The sequence below is a fragment of the Haemorhous mexicanus genome, chromosome 23 (assembly GCF_027477595.1).
Source record: "Haemorhous mexicanus isolate bHaeMex1 chromosome 23, bHaeMex1.pri, whole genome shotgun sequence".
Lineage (NCBI taxonomy): Eukaryota > Metazoa > Chordata > Aves > Passeriformes > Fringillidae > Haemorhous > Haemorhous mexicanus.
Window position 1 is genome coordinate 1,590,470 of NC_082363.1, and position 17,767 is coordinate 1,608,236.

Sequence of the window (17,767 nt, forward strand, 5' to 3'; positions counted from 1 at the left end):
TTCCCTCCTGCTGCACAGCAACAGAGTTTTTGCTGTTGGGAGCCAACTCATGAACAGAAATCCCCAGGCTCAGAGTTGGCACTGTGGCTGTGCACAGCATGCGAGTGGGAGTGTGACTGTCCCTTCATTAATGAGCTGAGGAGGGACACGGGGGAGGGAGTGTTCCCTGCAGCCATGCTGCTGTCTGGGACACTCCCCTCAGCTGCTGCCTTTTGTCTTCCATGCAGTTTGGATGCAGACATATGGAAGAGGTTCTTATCTCGACCTGCACTTCCTTTTATCCTGCGCCTGCTCCGAGGCCTCGCGACGCAGCACCCTGCAACACAGGTGAGGCAGGGCACGTGCCTGCCCTGGCACTCTGCTCTGGGGCTGCAGCTGAGCAGTAATTCCTCTAAGAGTGATTTTTGTTGGGTTTTGTTTTGCCATCCTCACCATAGTTGAAACAGTTTTACTCACCACTTTTCTCTGCCAGAAGGTTTTGGTTCTAGTCTAAAGGGAATTCTGTTTGGGGGATAAAGCAGAGAGAAAATCCAGTTCTCCTGAGCTTACCTCTTATAAGAATGTGAAATTCTTATAAGAATTGTTAATTCTGTTGAGAATCTCAAAGTAGGCATAGGTGTGGAAGCTGTTCAGGTATTCCCTGGGCAAGTTCTGCCTTTGCAGAGCATCCTCTGAGGTTTGTGTGACACATGACAAGATTGGGAATGTGACTTCATGTCTTTGTCTTGATGCCTTGAGCCTCTGCTGGGCAGCTTCAGGCATCACCTGGAAAAGTCAGAGATTCTGACTTGAATATTTCCTCCTGCTGTGTGGTGTGAGATTGACACACCAGTGTGAAGAGAAGGTAATTATTGATAAGCTCCTCAGGACGTGATTGTTGGTGTTTGAAGGCATCAATACAATGTCTTATCACAAAATAAACATTTTATCCAGCATCCCCATGTGAGCGCCTGGTAATGACCAGTGGAGAGGCAAATTGCCCCAGACTTACACACAGTTCTTAGGGCCCAGGAGCATTAAAAAAGGAAGGAACAGTTGTTGCAGCTCAGTGCTCTGTCCAGCTGTCCCCTGGGATTGGAGGGGACAGTCACTGTCCTGAGTCCCCTCTTCCTGAGCAGTGCTGTGTTCCCACCGCCTCCAGGTGCTAATAGGAACAGACTCCATCTCCAACCTGCACAAACTGGAGCAGGTGTCGAGTGATGAAGGCATTGGGACGTTGGCAGAGAACCTCCTGGAGGCTCTGAGGGAGCACCCCGAGGTGAACAAGAAGATCGACGCCGCGCGGAAGGAGACGCGCGCCGAGAAGAAGAGGATGGCCATGGCCATGAGGCAGAAGGCCCTGGGCACCCTGGGCATGACGGTAATGGCTGGGTGCTCTGCTCCTTCAGGGGCTTTCCTTCCTACCCTGCTCAAGCTGCCTCAGCAGGAAGTGTGTGAAGGGATTTATTGATGGATGTTGCAGAGCTCCAGCCCCTCAGTTTGCCTGGTGCTGCCAGGAGGGAACACAGCTGCTGTGAGATGGGATGGGCATTCCAGTGCCGGTGGTGGTCATGGTGTGGTTTGTCATTGTTTTTAACCTGCTTGAGCTTTTCTCTCTTCCAGACAAATGAGAAGGGCCAGGTGGTGACCAAGACTGCGCTGCTTAAACAGATGGAGGAGCTGATAGAGGAGCCAGGACTGACCTGCTGCATCTGCCGGGAGGGATATAAGTTCCAGGTAGTGGGAGCTAAGAGTTCCAGGCAGTGGGAGCTAAGAGTTCCAGGCAGTGGGAGCTAGGAGTTCCAGGTCATGGGAGCTAAGAGTTCCGGGTAATGATGATGGGAGATTGAAGTTCCAGGTGAAGGGAGACACATTTTCAGAGCCCTCTCAGCTCCCAAGGGGACTTGCCAGTGTCTGGTTGCACAAGTGCTGGCGCTGGCAGATCAGGAAGTCTCAGGGTTGGTTCTTGAGATCAGTAATTCCAGAGGTGGCTGGGAAGTGGAAGTGTGTTTTCAGTGAAAGCTGGAAAAACACAGGGCCAGGTTGAGTTTGAGGTCGGTATCGATGCAAGGAGCCCCGAAATGGGGAAAAACATGCTCTGACTCTGTGATTCAGAAGGTTGAACAAATGCTTTATTAAGCTATATTATATTATACTACATACCATCCTAAACAATACCATACTAAAGAAAAACCTGTGACCCTTTCCAACAGTCACAACACAGCTTCTACCTAATTGGTCAGTCAGTTAAAACAACCATCACCAGTGTCCAATTAACAAATCCCTTTTCAGCAAACAATCTGCATAACACATTCCACATGTGCCAAACAACAGATGCAGCAAGTGAACATAGGAATTGTTTTCTTCTTTCTCTGAGCTTTCTCACTGCCTTCCCCAGGAAAAATCTTGGGAGAGAGAATTATGTCTCTCTCTGTTCAAAGAGTATGTGAATACCACAGGGTTGGGACTGGGAGAGGTTCAATTCAGTGTGGGGTGGAAAGAGCAGGGGATGTGCCCTGCTGCAGAGCTGGGTGCTTGCTAAGGCAGCTGTGGGGTGGAAAGAGCAGGGGATGTGCCCTGCTGCAGAGCTGGGTGCTTGCTAAGGCAGCTGTGGGGTGGAAAGAGCAGGGGATGTGCCCTGCTGCAGAGCTGGGTGCTTGCTAAGGCAGCTGTGGGGTGGAAAGAGCAGGGGATGTGCCCTGCTGCAGAGCTGAGTGCTTGCTAAGGCAGCTGTGTGTCTTGCAGCCCACCAAGGTGCTGGGGATTTACACGTTCACCAAGCGCGTGGCGCTCGAGGAGTTTGAGAACAAGCCCCGCAAGCAGCAGGGCTACAGCACCGTGTCCCACTTCAACATCGTGCACTACGACTGCCACCTGGCAGCTGTCAGGTACGTGTGCCCACGGCCCCACAGCCGCACAGCCTGGGGCTGGAGACCTTTCCAGGTGGTTTGGGATCACCGTGGAACTCAGGCTGGGTGGGCTGGGTTGTTGATCTCTTTGCAGGGCTTCTCCATCAGGGTCTGCTTTGACACTGTTCAGGCCTGGACTCTGCCAGGTCCAGCACTGAGAGAAGCTGTGGAGTTGTTATTTTTGGGATGTTTCCTTAGACAAAAGCCTGCGTCCTCCTGACTTGCCTGGTGTGCTGTCTCTTTGTCCGTGCAGACTCGCTCGGGGCCGCGAGGAGTGGGAGAGTGCAGCCCTGCAAAATGCCAACACCAAGTGCAATGGGCTCCTGCCAGTGTGGGGGCCCCACGTGCCAGAGTCTGCTTTTGCCACGTGCTTGGCACGGTGAGTACAGACAGGTTCTTCCCCAGCTGGTTGCATCTGGGTGAGTCAGATCCTTGCCACACACTCCCCTGAAATCTTGGGATCAGAGGTGGTGCAGCTGAATCTTGGTAAAACGGAGCCATTTCAGGTTCTACCGTCAAGAGTGAATCTCCTAAAAAAGTGCAGGTGTCTGTTTGCTCCTTGGCTTCATGCAAATAATTTCAGAGCCTCCTTTGCCCCCAGTCACAGCTGAAGACACCATGTTTATTCATTTGTGGCCCACTGAGCCCCTACTGTACAAAAGAAACCTTCTGACACCAGTGGATCCCCTGGTGTAGATTTCCAGACTTCTCTTGGATGGTACTGAGGTACCTGAGCACCTGTCTGGAGCAGATGGAGATGCTGGTGTCAGGATTCTGGTTTACCTTGTGCTGGGTTTGTAGTGTCACATTAGTTTTGAACCTGACAGGGGGTGGATTTAGATCAGATGTTGGGAAGATAGTCTTCCCTGTGAAGGGGTGTGCACTGGCACAAGATGCCCAGAGAAGTTGTGGATGCCCCATCCCTGGAAGTGTGCAAGGCCAGGGTGGATGGGGCTTGGAACAACCTGGGATAGTGGAAGGTGTCCCTGCCCATGGCAAGGATTGGGACTGGATAATCTTTAATGTTCCTCCCAACCCAAACCATTCTGGAATTCTGTGGAATCAAGTGTTGCAACATCCTGGAAGCACTCCAGCCAGGGAGCTGTATCCCAGGTCCTGGGCATGGGAAAACAGTGTTGATGGGTGGACAGATATCTGCAGATGGAATTGGATTTGCCAGAGTGAGCTGAAAGCCTCCCTTTGGGGAGGTTACTCCAAGGTAGCAGGGCTGCCTGTGTGAGTTTCTGTGCCAGGCTTGCTGTGCTCCCGGGCTGTGCTGTGGCAGGAGGAGCTCTCTGAAAGCCCCCTGCTGTTTTGCAGCCACAACACGTACCTGCAGGAGTGCACGGGGCAGAGGGAGCCCACGTACCAGCTCAACGTGCACGACATCAAGCTGCTGTTCCTGCGCTTCGCCATGGAGCAGTCGTTCAGCATCGACACCGGGGGCGGCGGCCGCGAGAGCAACATCCACCTCATCCCCTACATCATCCACACCGTGCTCTACGTGCTCAACACGTCAGTGCCACCCCTCCCACCCTCCCACTGCTCTGCCTGGGCTTCTGCACGGGCCAGCAGAGATGGGAAATCACACCAAGTTTGGGAGGGTTGCTCATCCTAAGTAGGTTGTTAAGGATTTGCGTTGTTGGGAGTGAAGCCTGGACATGCTGGATAACAGGGAACCTATTGAGTAAAAGCAATTGGGAATCAGCTTCTCTTTCCATTCTACATGTAATTATTACCTCTGGGGTGAGCAACAGGGTTATTACATTAAAGAAACTCTGCCAGCTTAATTTTCTCCTGAGCAGGCAGAAGAGACGCTGCAATGAAATAGTTATTAGTTGAAAACTTAACCCTGATACAATTTTATTCAGTGTTCAAATAACACAGGTTTGTTTCCAGATTTGACGTCCTGGAGGAGGGTTCAGGTCCACCAGATTTTCCTGATAATTTAAATTTTTTTGGGGGGTTACCATTATCATTTTTTGCCAATAAACAGCAGTGCTTTGGCACTGCACTGAGGCTACGTGACCACATCCATAGGCACCCAAATGCTTTGGAATACAGAGCTGGTTCTGATCCTGCAAAAATGGGCTGCCCATGTATATCCTCTATTTGAGGAGTTAGATATTAGTAAGTAATACTGATTAGATGAGGGTATAAATATTAAAATACACACCAAGGTCACTCCAAATGCAGTGCAGTGAAATCCCTCTCACTTTCCCGCCTGGAACTAATCAAGGTTTTGGCTGTAATACAATTTGTCTTTTGTTTTTAATATCTATCTCCAGATCCCTGTGCTATTGTTTTCCCAGTCCTTTGGGAGACAAATAAATGGAACTATTTGTTTCATCTTGTTAGGCTGCTGTTGGCACCACAGAGCCCAGAACCCGCTGGGCAGACGTGGAAAAAAGCCTTCTGTACTTCCCAGACAGAATTTTTAATATTAAATGGAGGAAATAAAGAGCTACTACTTGGCTCCCAGCTGCATCTTCTAGCAGATGAAAAGGTCACACAGCCCTGACAGCTTCATCTGCTGGGATGCTGCTTGATGCCTGCTAGGGAGAGGTTATCTCACCTCAGAGTCACAGGTCTGACCTGGCTGGCAGCCTCTGCCTGGTGCAGTAGAGCCACAGATGTGGCAAAGTGTGAGGCAAGTCCCCAAAGTCTCCTGTGACATGTGCTTTCCACTCTCAGTTCTGGGCTGTCAGGACTCCTTTGACACTGGAACTCTGAGGGAATGGAGGAAAACCATAAACTATTATATAAACTGGCAGTAAAGTGCAGTGTCTTTTGGGTTTGAATTTGGCCTGTATCTTCCCAGGAGTTGCTTTTGCAGTAGAGGAATTTTATAAATGGATCCAGGTGTGGCTGCAGGAGCTGCAGTGGCTGTGTGGTGTCCCATAGGAGTTGGCACCACCCCAGTGCCTGGCCTGGCTGGCCTGGCTCCATCTTTTTCTCAAATAAAGGGAAGAATACCTCTACAGTGGTGTTACCTTCCACTGGGGCAATGGCAGCTGTTTGGCAAACCTCTAGTGCCACCCACAACTCCAAGGAAAATGTGTTTGTTTCACTGGGAGCAGGTCCTCAGCCAGGGATGAGTTTGGGGGAGCTGGTGGTGCCCACTGGGAGCAAATCCTCAGCCAGGGATGAGTTTGGGGGAACCTGGTGGTGCCCAGCTGGCTGCCTGTGCAGGATGCCTGGGCAGCACCCCAGGGCTGCTGGGGAGCAGAGGCTGAGCCCTCTGGAGCAGGAGCAGCCTCTGAGGCTTTCCCTGTGTTGCAGGACCCGGGCGACCTCGCGGGAGGAGAAGAACCTGCAGAGCTTCCTGGAGCAGCCCCGTGAGAAGTGGGTGGAGAGCGCCTTCGAGGTGGACGGGCCCCACTACTACACCGTGCTGGCCCTGCACGTGTGTCCCCCGGAGCGGTGGCGGGCCATCCGCGGGGACATCCTGCGCCGCCTCCTCGTCACCGCCCACGCCCGCGTGGTGTCCCCGGGAGGGGCCAGCAGGTCAGTGCCTCCCCTGGCTGGGCACGCGGGCACAGAGCCCCACGGGCCACTGGCACAGGGCTTGTGTCACTGTCACAGAGCCACTCGTGTCTCTGTGCCACCTGCTCCTGTCACTGTCACAGAGCCACTCGTGTCTCTGTGCCACCTGCTCCTGTCACTGTCACAGAGCCACTCGTGTCTCTGTGCCACCTGCTCCTGTCACTGTCACAGAGCCACTCGTTTCACCAGCCTGGAGCTGCTCCTGTCACTGTCACACCTGCTCATGTCACTGTCACAGAGTCACTTGTGCACTGTCACACCTGCTCCTGTCACCGTCACAGAGCCACTCGTGTCTCTGTCCCACCTGCTCCTGTTACTGTCACAGAGCCACTTGTTTCACCTGCCTGGAGCTGCTCCTGTCACTGTCACAGAGCCACTCATGTCTCTGTCCCACCTGCTCCTGTCACTGTCACAGAGCCACTCGTTTCACCAGCCTGGAGCTGCTCCTGTCACTGTCACACCTGCTCATGTCACTGTCACAGAGTCACTTGTGCACTGTCACACCTGCTCCTGTCACCGTCACAGAGCCACTCGTGTCACTGTCACAGAGCCACTTGTGTCACTATGACAGAGCCACTCATGTTACTCTCACAGAGCCACCGTGTCACTGTCACACCTGCTCCTGTCACTGTCACAGAGCCACTCGTGTCACTGTCACAGAGCCACTTGTGTCACCATGACAGAGCTGCTCGTGTTACTGTCGCAGAGCCACTGTCACTCCTGCTAACAGTGCCACTCACAGCCAATGGAGTGTGTGTAGTTTACACCAGGTGTGTGTGTAGTTTACACCAGGTGTGTGTGTAGTTTACACCAGGTGTGTGTGTAGTTTACACCAGGTGTTAGCCCCTCTGAGTAGCCTTTGCACTCAGGGCTGTGGAGCTGCACAATCCCAGCCTGGCTTGGCTTGGCTTGGGAGGGGCCCTTGGAAGTCCCCCCAGTGTCACCCCCTGCCATGGCAGGGACACCCAGCACAGCCCAGGGACACCTCCCAGAGCCCAGGGACACCTCCCAGAGCCCAGGGACACCTCCCAGAGCCCAGGGACACCCCCAGAGCCCAGGGACACCTCCCAGAGCCCAGGGACACCTCCCAGAGCCCAGGGACACCCCCAGAGCCCAGGGATACGCAGCACAGCCCAGGGATACCCAGCACAGCCCAGGTTGCTCCCAGCCCTGTCCAGCCTGGCCCTGAGTGGCTGCAGCTGCCCCCCAGGGCTGGTCTGAGCAGGAGATTTCATTCTGACTGTTCCCTGGAGTGGATCAATGAGCTGATCCGTGGAAATGAAGCGTTTCCTTCTTCCTCCCCCACCTCAGCACTCAGCTATGAGCTGTCTGAGCTGTGCCTCATCCCTGTTTGCCTCCCTAAAGAAGCTCCTTCTGGGCCCTTTTGATCAGTGCTCCAGCCTCCCTCAAACAGAGAAATAGAAGTCAAATGCCATTGCTTTTTAAAAAGAAAAAAATCAATAGCAGCTGTCAGGCACTTGAAGCACAAGAATAAGTGGCTGTGCCTGCCTGACAAAGGCACAATATTTCCAGAGAGGGAAAGGGAATTCCAGTTTCTGAAAGGATGATTTGAAATAGCTGTCATAATTAGGAATCAATTCATTATTATTCTAAGTCGCCTTAAAGGGCATTTTTATGCTGATGACATTAATTAGGTGTTTGATAAAGTCATTACATTGTAGTTGCACAAACCCAGCATGAACCAGTGCTCTTGGAAAAGGCAGAGAGCCCTGAAAGGGCTCCCCCATTGATCCTTGTGCTGCTTTCAGCCTCCCCTGGCTCCTGTTTCCCACTCCCTGCAGCCTGTCTGGGTCCTGGGGGGTCTGACAGACCCAGGGGATGTCCTGGAGCCTCAGGGGGTGCAGCTCTTCCCCTGGGCTGGCAGAGCTGAGCCCAGGGTGGGTTTGCTGCTTTTCAAACCTCCCTGGATGTTCTGTTCCTTCCCCAAGCACAGGTGCTGTAATAAAAGCACATTGGAACAGGCAGAGCCAGGAACTTCCAGCTGAAGCATCCAATCCCTGGAATTTCAGGGGAGCACACTCAGAAATAGTGCTCAGGAATTATGTCAAGGTTTATTCAAGGGCTTTCTTTAATCTCTGCAGACTAAGGGAGCACAAAGCCTCCCTCTGATAAAGCCTCTCAGAAATAGCAATATGGCAGTTCTGATTTCCAAGCTCTGTGCTTATTTATTCTTGTGGAAAATCAGGAAGAGGGTGATGGATGGTGAAAGGCTCAGCAGATAAGTGCCAATATCTTGAATTTGTAGGCTGAGGCAGAGAGGAAGCCACTGGCTGTGACACCAGGGTGATGTCTGCAAAGCATTAAAATTAGCATTCCATATTCAGGGTGTTGTCTGGGAGCAGCTCCATTCCCAGAGCCCTGGGGTGAAGGCTGGGGACACCCAAGGACTCACTGCTACCTGTGCATCTCAGCAAGGGACAGGTACCACTGCAGGAACCCCAGAGCATCTCCAAAAAGCTGAGGATCTGCTGGTGATCTGAAACCTCCTGTAAATCCTGGGAAGGGGCCAGAGGGCTCTGCATTCCCTCATCCCAAGGCAGCAAATGCCAGCCATGGGCAGGTGCCCATCCAGCTCCTCAGCTGGGCCAGTCAGGGTCACACAGATTTGGGGAGAATTGAGCCAAAAAGGACTTGTGGCTCTGCCTGGAGTGGTGGTACCACAGGTACCAGGGGGAGATGCTCAGCACCTCCCTTGTTTTGGAAACACTTCCTATTTAAACCCAAAGATGAAATCTGGGGTTTTGTAAACATAATTTACAGATCCCAAAGAACTGAATCGAGTGCTGATTGTTACTGAACCACAAATTCTGGCTAAAAAACTCCTGTAGGTGTTTTTCAGTGTAGCTTTCATCTGGAATTTGGGAGGAAAAGACCTTTTTGATTGTTTTCCCTTTGCTGTCTGCTGTGACTTTTCTAAGACACTCCAGAGGGAAGGCAGGCTTCCCCAGTGTCTGCCTTTGTGCTGGCAGTCCCTGTCCAGCTGCAGGAGTGAAACCCAGCAGCTCCTCCATGGAGCAGCTGCTCCAGAAGGTAACTACCAGCCCTAGCCCACAAGGGCCTTTTAGTTTTCAATTAAAGGAGCAGACTGCAATTAGATCCAAGCCATTCACATGAAAGGAAAAGTCTGGCTTGCAGGATTTAGGAGGCCAGAATTAGCCTCGCTCTGAGTTCTCTTCATCCCGTGGAAATTTAGTCACCTTTACTAATTGGTTTTCCTTTAAATAATTAAGCTGAGCTGCCCGAGCAGGCTGCCACCTACTAAGATGTCTGTTTTAAGGGCACACACACACACAAATGGAGCCTTTTAATAAGAGCAGCAAAATGTTCATTTTTCCCCCAGAAAAGCCCAGTCTGGGGCAGGTTGCAGCTGGGAGCCCCTGTTGTGTTGCTGACTCACAGCAGCAGCTGAGCTGGTCCTGGGTGCAGAAAAAATGGGTTTTTTGTTTTTCCAAAGCTCTGGAGTGTTGAGCAGGAAGCAGCACGTGATGGGGCTGATGTACCTGAGGAGCACAGGCATAAAAATTCCAAACCCATGAGAGCTCCTGGCAGGAGGTTCCTCCTTGCCAGAACCTGTTTGTGATTAATCCTGCAGACTTTGGGAGCTGCTGTCCCAGCACAGCTCTGCACCTTTTAGGGCATTCCTACTGCTCCAGACCCAGGTGCTGGATTTCCAGAAGTCCTTTCCTGGCAGGAGAATAACCAAGGATATATTAAATGGAAATTCCTCCATTTCTTCAAGGACAAGAGATTTCCCTCTGAGTCTTGCAGAAATGCTTTTATGGGTTGGAAGCACAAAGCTGTTCTGTCATTGATACCCCCTGGATTTGGTCATTCCTTCAGGAATCTGCTGTTCTCCAGCAGTGAACACACAAACAAGGGCTGTACATTGTTTTTCCCCACTCTGCTGTTGATTTCCTGTGTAGTCTCAGCCCTCCAGTTCCCTCTGTGCTCGTTTCCTTCCTGTGGAAGGAGGTTTGAGTGGCAGAGCTGCCCTGGTCCCTCAGCACAGCTGGAGCAGAGGGGCTGCCCAGAGAACCCAGGTGCCTGATGGAACACCCAGCCTGGCTCACCCAGAGCCATCCCTTCCTGCCCCTGCTGGGCTCTGCCTGCTCCAGCTGCCATGCTGTCCATCAGGGGGTTACCAAAGCCCCATGTCAGGTTTCTGTGGTTGAAATGGCTCCCAAGGTATTAAAAAGTCTTTTCCCAGCCCCACGCTTGAAGAAGTCAAGATTCCTCCGTTCTGCTTTTCCAGGTTGTTTATTTTCTCTTATCTATAACATTCTTTCTCTGACCTGCTGAGATCTGTCTGGCAGGTCAGTGTGGTCTTAGCTTGTTATACTAAATGTTATACTCTATTTACAATAACTTTCCAATACCTATCACCTATGTTAGACAGTTTGTCTCTGTTCTAAACCAATCAAACAGTGTCACCATCACAGCAGAAGATAGAGGACAAGAAGAAGGAGAAGGAGAAAGACAGGACACGCCCAGATTCCTCCATCTTGCCTCTTGAAACCCCATCCTAAAAACCCCAAAATTCTGCATTTTCACCCAGTGATAAATTCACTATCATTCTACTCAAACCCTTGTGGCTTGTAACTCCTCACACAAAGTTGGGAATTGTTTCCAGGGGCTAAAATCCAAGGCACAGGTGTCTTTGACTCCGTGCCAAGGTCTCTGAGCTCCCTGCCAGGGTCTGGAGTCCTCCAGGGCAGCCAGAGGGATGTGCTGGGTCCCACACCATGCCAGAGGGATTAACCCAGCCTGCTTTCCCTCCCCAGACTGGCAGACAAGGCAGTGAAGGAATACGCCACGTACCGCTCGGGGCTGCTCTTCTGGGCCCTTGTGGATCTCATCTACAACATGTTCAAGGTAAGGAGAGCACTGCAGGTCCTCTGCAGCACCTCCAGCTCAGCTCCACTTCAGCTTTCTTGCCTGAGCCATTCCATGAGTTTGAAATAGAAATCAAAATTTCAAACTCCTTTCTCCAAGGTCCTTGGGAATAAAACTTCACCAAATCCCAGGATGGTTTGGGTGGGAAGGGACCTTAAAGCTCATCCCATCCCACCCCTGTAATGGCAGGGACACCTCTCACTGTCCCAGGCTGCTCCCAGCCCCATCCAGCCTGGCCTTGGGCACTGCCAGGGATCCAGGGGCAGCCACAGCTGCTCTGGGCACCCTGTGCCAGGGCCTGCCCACCCTCACAGGGAGGAATTTTTCCTTTTTTTTCTTCTGTACCTTGTAAAAGCAGAAAGGCCACAAGAAGCTGCCTGTGCTCATTGCAGCCCTTGCACTTCAGTAGCTGAAGAATTGAGAGACTTCTCCAGTTGGCAGCACTCCTGTATTGTGTATTTTACTTTTCCTGTTCATTGTTCATGGAAGGAAAGACATTCCAGGCCATGCCAGGGAAATGGTTCGGTGAGGAAGGAGCCAGGGGCAGAAAGAAACCTGTAGCTCCCACAGAGGGTTCAGTGCTCAGGGTGAGAGAATGCCTGGGACCTTGTTTCATCCTGCAAAAAAGGATCATGAGGTTGCAGTCGGGGAATTTCTTCCTCTGTTGGTTGTTTGCAAGAGGCAGGGATGGAAATCCAGGAGCAATGGGAGAAGGCACCAGGGTTTGCAGTAACTATTTTTTTTATTTTTTATTAAATCATACTTTTTGGCCTGATTGGTGTGTTTGTCCCCTGTCAGAAGGTGCCTACCAGTAACACAGAGGGAGGCTGGTCCTTCTCTCTGGCTGAGTTCATCCGACACAACGACATGCCAATCCACGAGGCTGCAGACAAGGCCCTGAAAACCTTCCAGGAGGAATTCATGCCAGTGGAAACGTTTTCTGAGTTTTTGGATGTGGCTGGTGAGTGTTTGCTTGCCCTTTTATAGGCTGCCCTGTGCAGCTGGTGACTGGAGCCAGCAGCATTCCTGACACTGCTGCAGCTCGTGGGGAGGGGACAGGGAGAGGAGGGATCAGCACGGCCCAGCCACGGCCTGGGCTGTCCCCAGACTGCTGGGACACACACCTGAGCAGCCCCAGGCAGGAAAACCTCCCCCCTGCCCTGTGAAACATCTGTAGCACAGCTGGAGGGTGGTTTGGGGGGTCTGTGGTTGTAGGCTGGTGAGCAGATGTGACCTGGCAGCAGGTGGCTGCAGCCAGAGTTGCTCCCCAAGGATTTTGGTACCTCCAGGAGTCAGGAGATGCTGAAAACCTGTGGGGAAGCTGGAACTGCTCTTTCCTCTCTCCAAATGTGTGTCCCAGGCCAGCCTCTCCCTGCCCAGCACAGGGAGCACAGCTGGGTCCCTGGAGCTGCCCAGGAGCAGCTCCCTGTGGATTTAGGGTTTGATTCAATTCACATTTCAGTCCCTCCTGCACGTGCACCCAGCAGGGTTTGCCGTGCTCGTGTCCAGCCCTAAAATAACCGTGCAGCTGTCAGTAGCTCACACATGGTCCAGCACAAATCCCTCCTGGGCAGGACAGACAGGGGCTGATTCTTCTCTCTCGCTTTCTTCTGTTCAAAGGACTCTTGGCAGAAATCAATGATCCCGACAGCTTCCTCAAGGACCTCCTGAACTCCATCCCCTGAGCTGCCAGCACAGAGAAGCTTTGGGCAGAGCCTCCACTGCTTGCCTTCCACCCCTCTGTGTCCCTCCTCGTGCAGTCTGTCCCTTTCCCAAGGAGTGCTGCAGTTTTTTGTTGGAATATTTTTTGTTTTGTTTTCCTTTTTTTTGTTTTTTATTTTCTACAATTTTTCTTCATGGAGTGATTTGAAATTTAGATTTGTTTTATCTTGTGTTTCAGCGCTTCTATCTGTAAAGCCTTGTGCATTCAAGCTGTTTGAAAGAACTTGTACAGAGAGGAATCCAAACCAGTAAATCCTAATGCTTTAGTGTGTACCTCTTTGAAGTTAAATAAACAGAACAAATGGGTAAGCTGGGCTTGACTAGTGCTTGAACCAGGCAGGAGCCTGAATGCCAAGGTGCTCCTCACATTTCCCTCCAGAGCTGCTGCTCTGTCGAGCCCTGGGCCTGCTCCAGGAGCCTCAGGGAGCAGGAGGGAGCAGCTGGGCACTCCCTGCTGCACTGGCAGGGTCTGTGTGGGGCTGGAGCCTCGGGGGCTCTGCAACGACAACATCCCTTCCCTTCCCTTCCCTTCCCTTCCCTTCCCTTCCCTTCCCTTCCCTTCCCTTCCCTTCCCTTCCCTTCCCTTCCCTTCCCTTCCCTTCCCTTCCCTTCCCTTCCCTTCCCTTCCCTTCCCTTCCCTTCCCTTCCCTTCCCTTCCCTTCCCTTCCCTTCCCTTCCCTTCCCTTCCCTTCCCTTCCCTTCCCTTCCCTTCCCTTCCCTTCCCTTCCCTTCCCTTCCCTTCCCTTCCCTTCCCTTCCCTTCCCTTCCCTTCCCTTCCCTTCCCTTCCCTTCCCTTCCCTTCCCTTCCCTTCCCTTCCCTTCCCTTCCCTTCCCTTCCCTTCCCTTCCCTTCCCTTCCCTTCCCTTCCCTTCCCTTCCCTTCCCTTCCCTTCCCTTCCCTTCCCTTCCCTTCCCTTCCCTTCCCTTCCCTTCCCTTCCCTTCCCTTCCCTTCCCTTCCCTTCCCTTCCCTTCCCTTCCCTTCCCTTCCCTTCCCTTCCCTTCCCTTCCCTTCCCTTCCCTTCCCTTCCCTTCCCTTCCCTTCCCTTCCCTTCCCTTCCCTTCCCTTCCCTTCCCTTCCCTTCCCTTCCCTTCCCTTCCCTTCCCTTCCCTTCCCTTCCCTTCCCTTCCCTTCCCTTCCCTTCCCTTCCCTTCCCTTCACCTTACCTTCCCAAACCTTCCCAAACCTTCCCAAACCTTCCCAAACCTTCCCAAACCTTCCCAAGCCTTCCCTTCCCAAACCTTCCCTTCCCAAACCTTCCCAAACCTCCTCTCCCCTCCCCTCCTCTGTGTCCCCTCCATGCAGTGTCCAGGGCCTGTCCTGGCTCCCTCCCAAGCTCTCTGTGCCTCTGATGGATGGCCCCTCTCTGGGGCTGCTCCCATCCCTGTCCCCTCCCTGGGGACCCTTCAGCTCCGGCCGGGGCAGGGCCAGGGCCCAGCCCAGCCCCCTGCATGCCCAGCTCTGCTCCCAGCCCTGCTCCCCACCTGTGCATGCTGGAGCCTCACCTGGCACAGTTCTGCTGACACCTGGTGAGGCTGGAATCTAATAAAGCTTCCCTGGCTTCCTCATCTCTGTTTGAACTTGAATTCCCTAGCACTGTGCCAGCCCAGAAATAACAATAATAATAATAATTTCAGAGGCTGGATAGCTCAGCAGCCCCTTTAGTGCCTGTTGTTAGTGCTGGGATTGGCAATTAGCAGAGGGGTGAAGGTGCAGTGGTTTTGTTCTCACCTCCTGGGCTGATGTCACTCCTGGCAGCCCTGCTGAGGAGGGAGCTGGGCAGGAAATGCCCCGGAGGCCTTTGCTTGGTGTCCCACAGGGGCTGGGGCTGGGCTGGTGCCTCTGGCTGGCCCTGGGAAGTGCAGGAGGGGCTGCGTGGAGCAGCAACCCTGCACCTCTGCTGCCCTAGAACCACATCAGAGAGCAAGCAGAGCTCTGGGGGAGCCCTGCAGAGCCAGGGCCAACAGAACCTGCTCCAAACTGCAGCTGGGCTGTTCAGGGTGCCTGCAGAGCCACTGGGGCAGCCTGGGAAGTGCCAAACCCCTCGCAGCCCTGCCAGAGGTGCCCCAGCACTGGGAGCAGCAGAGCAGCTCCCCAGAGCCTGGGCTGTGGGGCTGTGCTGCTCAAGGCTCTCAGCACAGTCAGGACTGAGCCCCCACCCTGTTCTGGCTTTGCCATTTGTGGAACAGGGGGTGGGGAAGGTGTGGGAGCTGGCAGGAGCTCCAGGCTGCTTTCCTTCCCTGCCCAGGGTCTTTCCTGGCCAGAGCAGCTCTGCTCCCCTGCAGCCACAGCCTCGGGGTGCCCCCAGCCCTGCCCAGCTCTGCCAGCCTGCCCGGGGAGCTTGGTTCCCTTGGCAGGAGCTCCTGCAGCTCCCCCAGCCCAGCTCAGGCTGGAAATCCTGCTGTGCTCCCCTTGTGCTGGCACAGAGCTTCTGTGAAAGATTCAGGAGCTGCAGGAGCTGCAGGGGCTCCCGGCAGGCGAAGCCCTGGGTTCCTCCCCTCAGCTGGGCCAGCAGATCCTCAGAGCTGCCAGCAGCACAACGTGGGCACTGCTCAGCATCAGTGGCACTGAGGAGGTGGCACCTTGGAGGGAGCTTTGAAGCTGTTCTTGCAGGAAGCTCCCCAGAGCTGTCCTGGGTGCTTTGCAGAGGCCCAGAGATGGATTTTGGACAATAAAGGTGCAAGCAGTGCCTCCCTGCCCAGGGCTGTGGTTTAGGGACAAGCCAGGGCTGAAGAGAAGGTGGGAACATCCTGACAGTGCTTGGGAGCAGACAGGCCTGGCAGGGGCTGAAGGTGACAATAACGACCCCAGCAGCGGTGCGGAGGGACAAGAACAAAAGGGGAGTGGTTTGGAAAGTTTCAGCTGGTCCTGGCCACACAGAGAGGCTCCAACATTCTCAGTGCTGCACAGAGGCAAAGAACTCCAGGCTCCAAAATCCCCTGGACTGGGGCTGGGAGGTCAGCAAAGACTCTGGGAGTTTGTTACTTAAATTAGGAATGAGAAGACTGAGAGGAGATGCCTCAAAATGGATGGAATTACTTTAATGATGAGCTGAACCATGAGCTGAACAACAGAGAGTTAACCCCCTCTCCAAAAAAATTAATTCATTTAGACATTGTTTGGGGGAAAGAAGTCCTTTGTGATGCAGGAGAGGCTGGATGTGCTGTGGGATTGCTTTGAACCTGACTGTGGGCAGGAGCTCCCTGAATTTCTGACATCCCTGCACTGGGTTGGGCTCCAGGATTTAATTAATGTGGGGATTAATTAAATCTGGGAAGAGCAGGGACCTGCCCCCCCCCCCCCCACCTGCTGCAGGTGACACAGAGCCCTGACCTTCCCTGGGTATTCTGTGGTGCTTTCCTTGTCCTGCTGCCTCCTGCCCTGGAATTCCCTTTCCCAGCTCTTCTGGAAGTGCAGCTCAGCTCAGGGCCCTTCCCTGCTCCTCTTCCCATCCAAACTCTCCTGCTTTGTCTCTCTGCAATTCCCCAGAAATGTTTTCAAGCTGGGCTGGAGCTGCTGCCCATAAACACAGAGAGCTGCAACGTTCCAGTGCCACAAAACATTCCCTGGACTTTTTCCAGTGGAGGAAAAGGGATTTTCCTCCCTGGACCTGAGTTCTGTGACACCTTCCAGGACATGGCTCTGTGGTGGAGCCTCGAGGGACGTGGTGGGGACATCTTGGGCCTGCAGTCCCCCAGAGCTGGATGGAATCCCACACTTTCCTCCAGGTTCTGCAGCACTGATGGTCTGGCCCTGGTGCAGGAGCCTGCAGGCCCTGGGTGCACCCAGGAAATCCTGCAGGGTGAATCCTCAGGGCTCCCTCCCGGCCTTTGGGCCAGCCCAGGGCTGGTTCCTGCTCAGGTCACAGCCCAGGGACCCTCCAGGCACTGAGTGACAGGAAGGAGCACAAAGCCACCAAGTCCAGGCTCCCAAATTCACTCCTGGTGTCACCAGGCAGGTTTGGAGCTGCTCTGGGGAGAGGCCCCCCTGCAGCCCCAGGAGGCTCCCAAAGCACCCAGGGACCTGCTGAGGTCTGGCAGGAGCCACCCTCGGTCACATTTCTGTTCCCTGGAAAGAAAATCAGGATTGGCCTTGACTCCTTTGCTGCACAGCCACGTTCCCATCCAGGTGGGGATGAGTCACAGCTCAGGTGTGAGGGATGAAAGATCCAGGGGAAAACAAGCTCTGAGCTCACCAGGAGGGCTGTAAAAGAGTCTTGGATGCATTGAGGACAAAATCACTTCAGGGCTGCCACCCCTGGCTCTCCGAGTTGATGGGAAAAGCCAGGGGCAGCCACCTGAACCCCCAGGAATGGTTACTCCCTTGCTTCCAGGAGGGAAAACAATAATTATTAAATCCCTATTTGCAGATTTTTTTTGCAGGATTGATCCCAGCCCTTCACATCAGCAGCTGATGAGGAACCAGCTCCAGCCCTTTATCCAAACCCTGGGATCAGCAGGGATCCCACTCCTCTCCCAAAGGGAAATGTGCCAGCAGGAGAAGATGCTTTTGGGGAAAATTCTCCATCAAATGGTACAAAGGACATGTGGAGGGGAAGCCCCTGTGCTGTGTTTTTACCCCAGGCAGGTTGGGGACCTTCAGGCATTGCCCCCAAAGAGGTTCTGGGGTGTGTGAGGAGGTCTGGATGTGCCTCCGGGAAGATTTTATCTTCCTGGTGCTTGTAAAGCCTTTCTTGAGA

At 53.4% G+C, this 17,767-nt stretch overlaps 1 protein-coding gene across 5 annotated transcripts in view; it reads left to right on the plus strand.

Moving 5' to 3' along the window:
* The window catches only part of UBR4 (ubiquitin protein ligase E3 component n-recognin 4), an 85,398-nt gene extending 72,019 nt beyond the window's left edge, over positions 1-13,379 (plus strand). For all 5 annotated transcript variants that reach the window (XM_059866850.1, XM_059866851.1, XM_059866852.1 and 2 more), the window contains 10 exons: positions 228-327; positions 1,142-1,360; positions 1,603-1,716; positions 2,725-2,867; positions 3,142-3,267; positions 4,209-4,403; positions 6,171-6,395; positions 11,237-11,327; positions 12,147-12,309; positions 12,969-13,379. In XM_059866850.1, the coding sequence (XP_059722833.1) occupies positions 228-327; positions 1,142-1,360; positions 1,603-1,716; positions 2,725-2,867; positions 3,142-3,267; positions 4,209-4,403; positions 6,171-6,395; positions 11,237-11,327; positions 12,147-12,309; positions 12,969-13,033 (1,441 nt within the window). In that variant the 3' untranslated portion in view covers positions 13,034-13,379. The remainder of the gene's footprint in view (positions 1-227; positions 328-1,141; positions 1,361-1,602; positions 1,717-2,724; positions 2,868-3,141; positions 3,268-4,208; positions 4,404-6,170; positions 6,396-11,236; positions 11,328-12,146; positions 12,310-12,968) is intronic.
* The last annotated feature ends 4,388 nt before the right edge of the window (positions 13,380-17,767 follow it).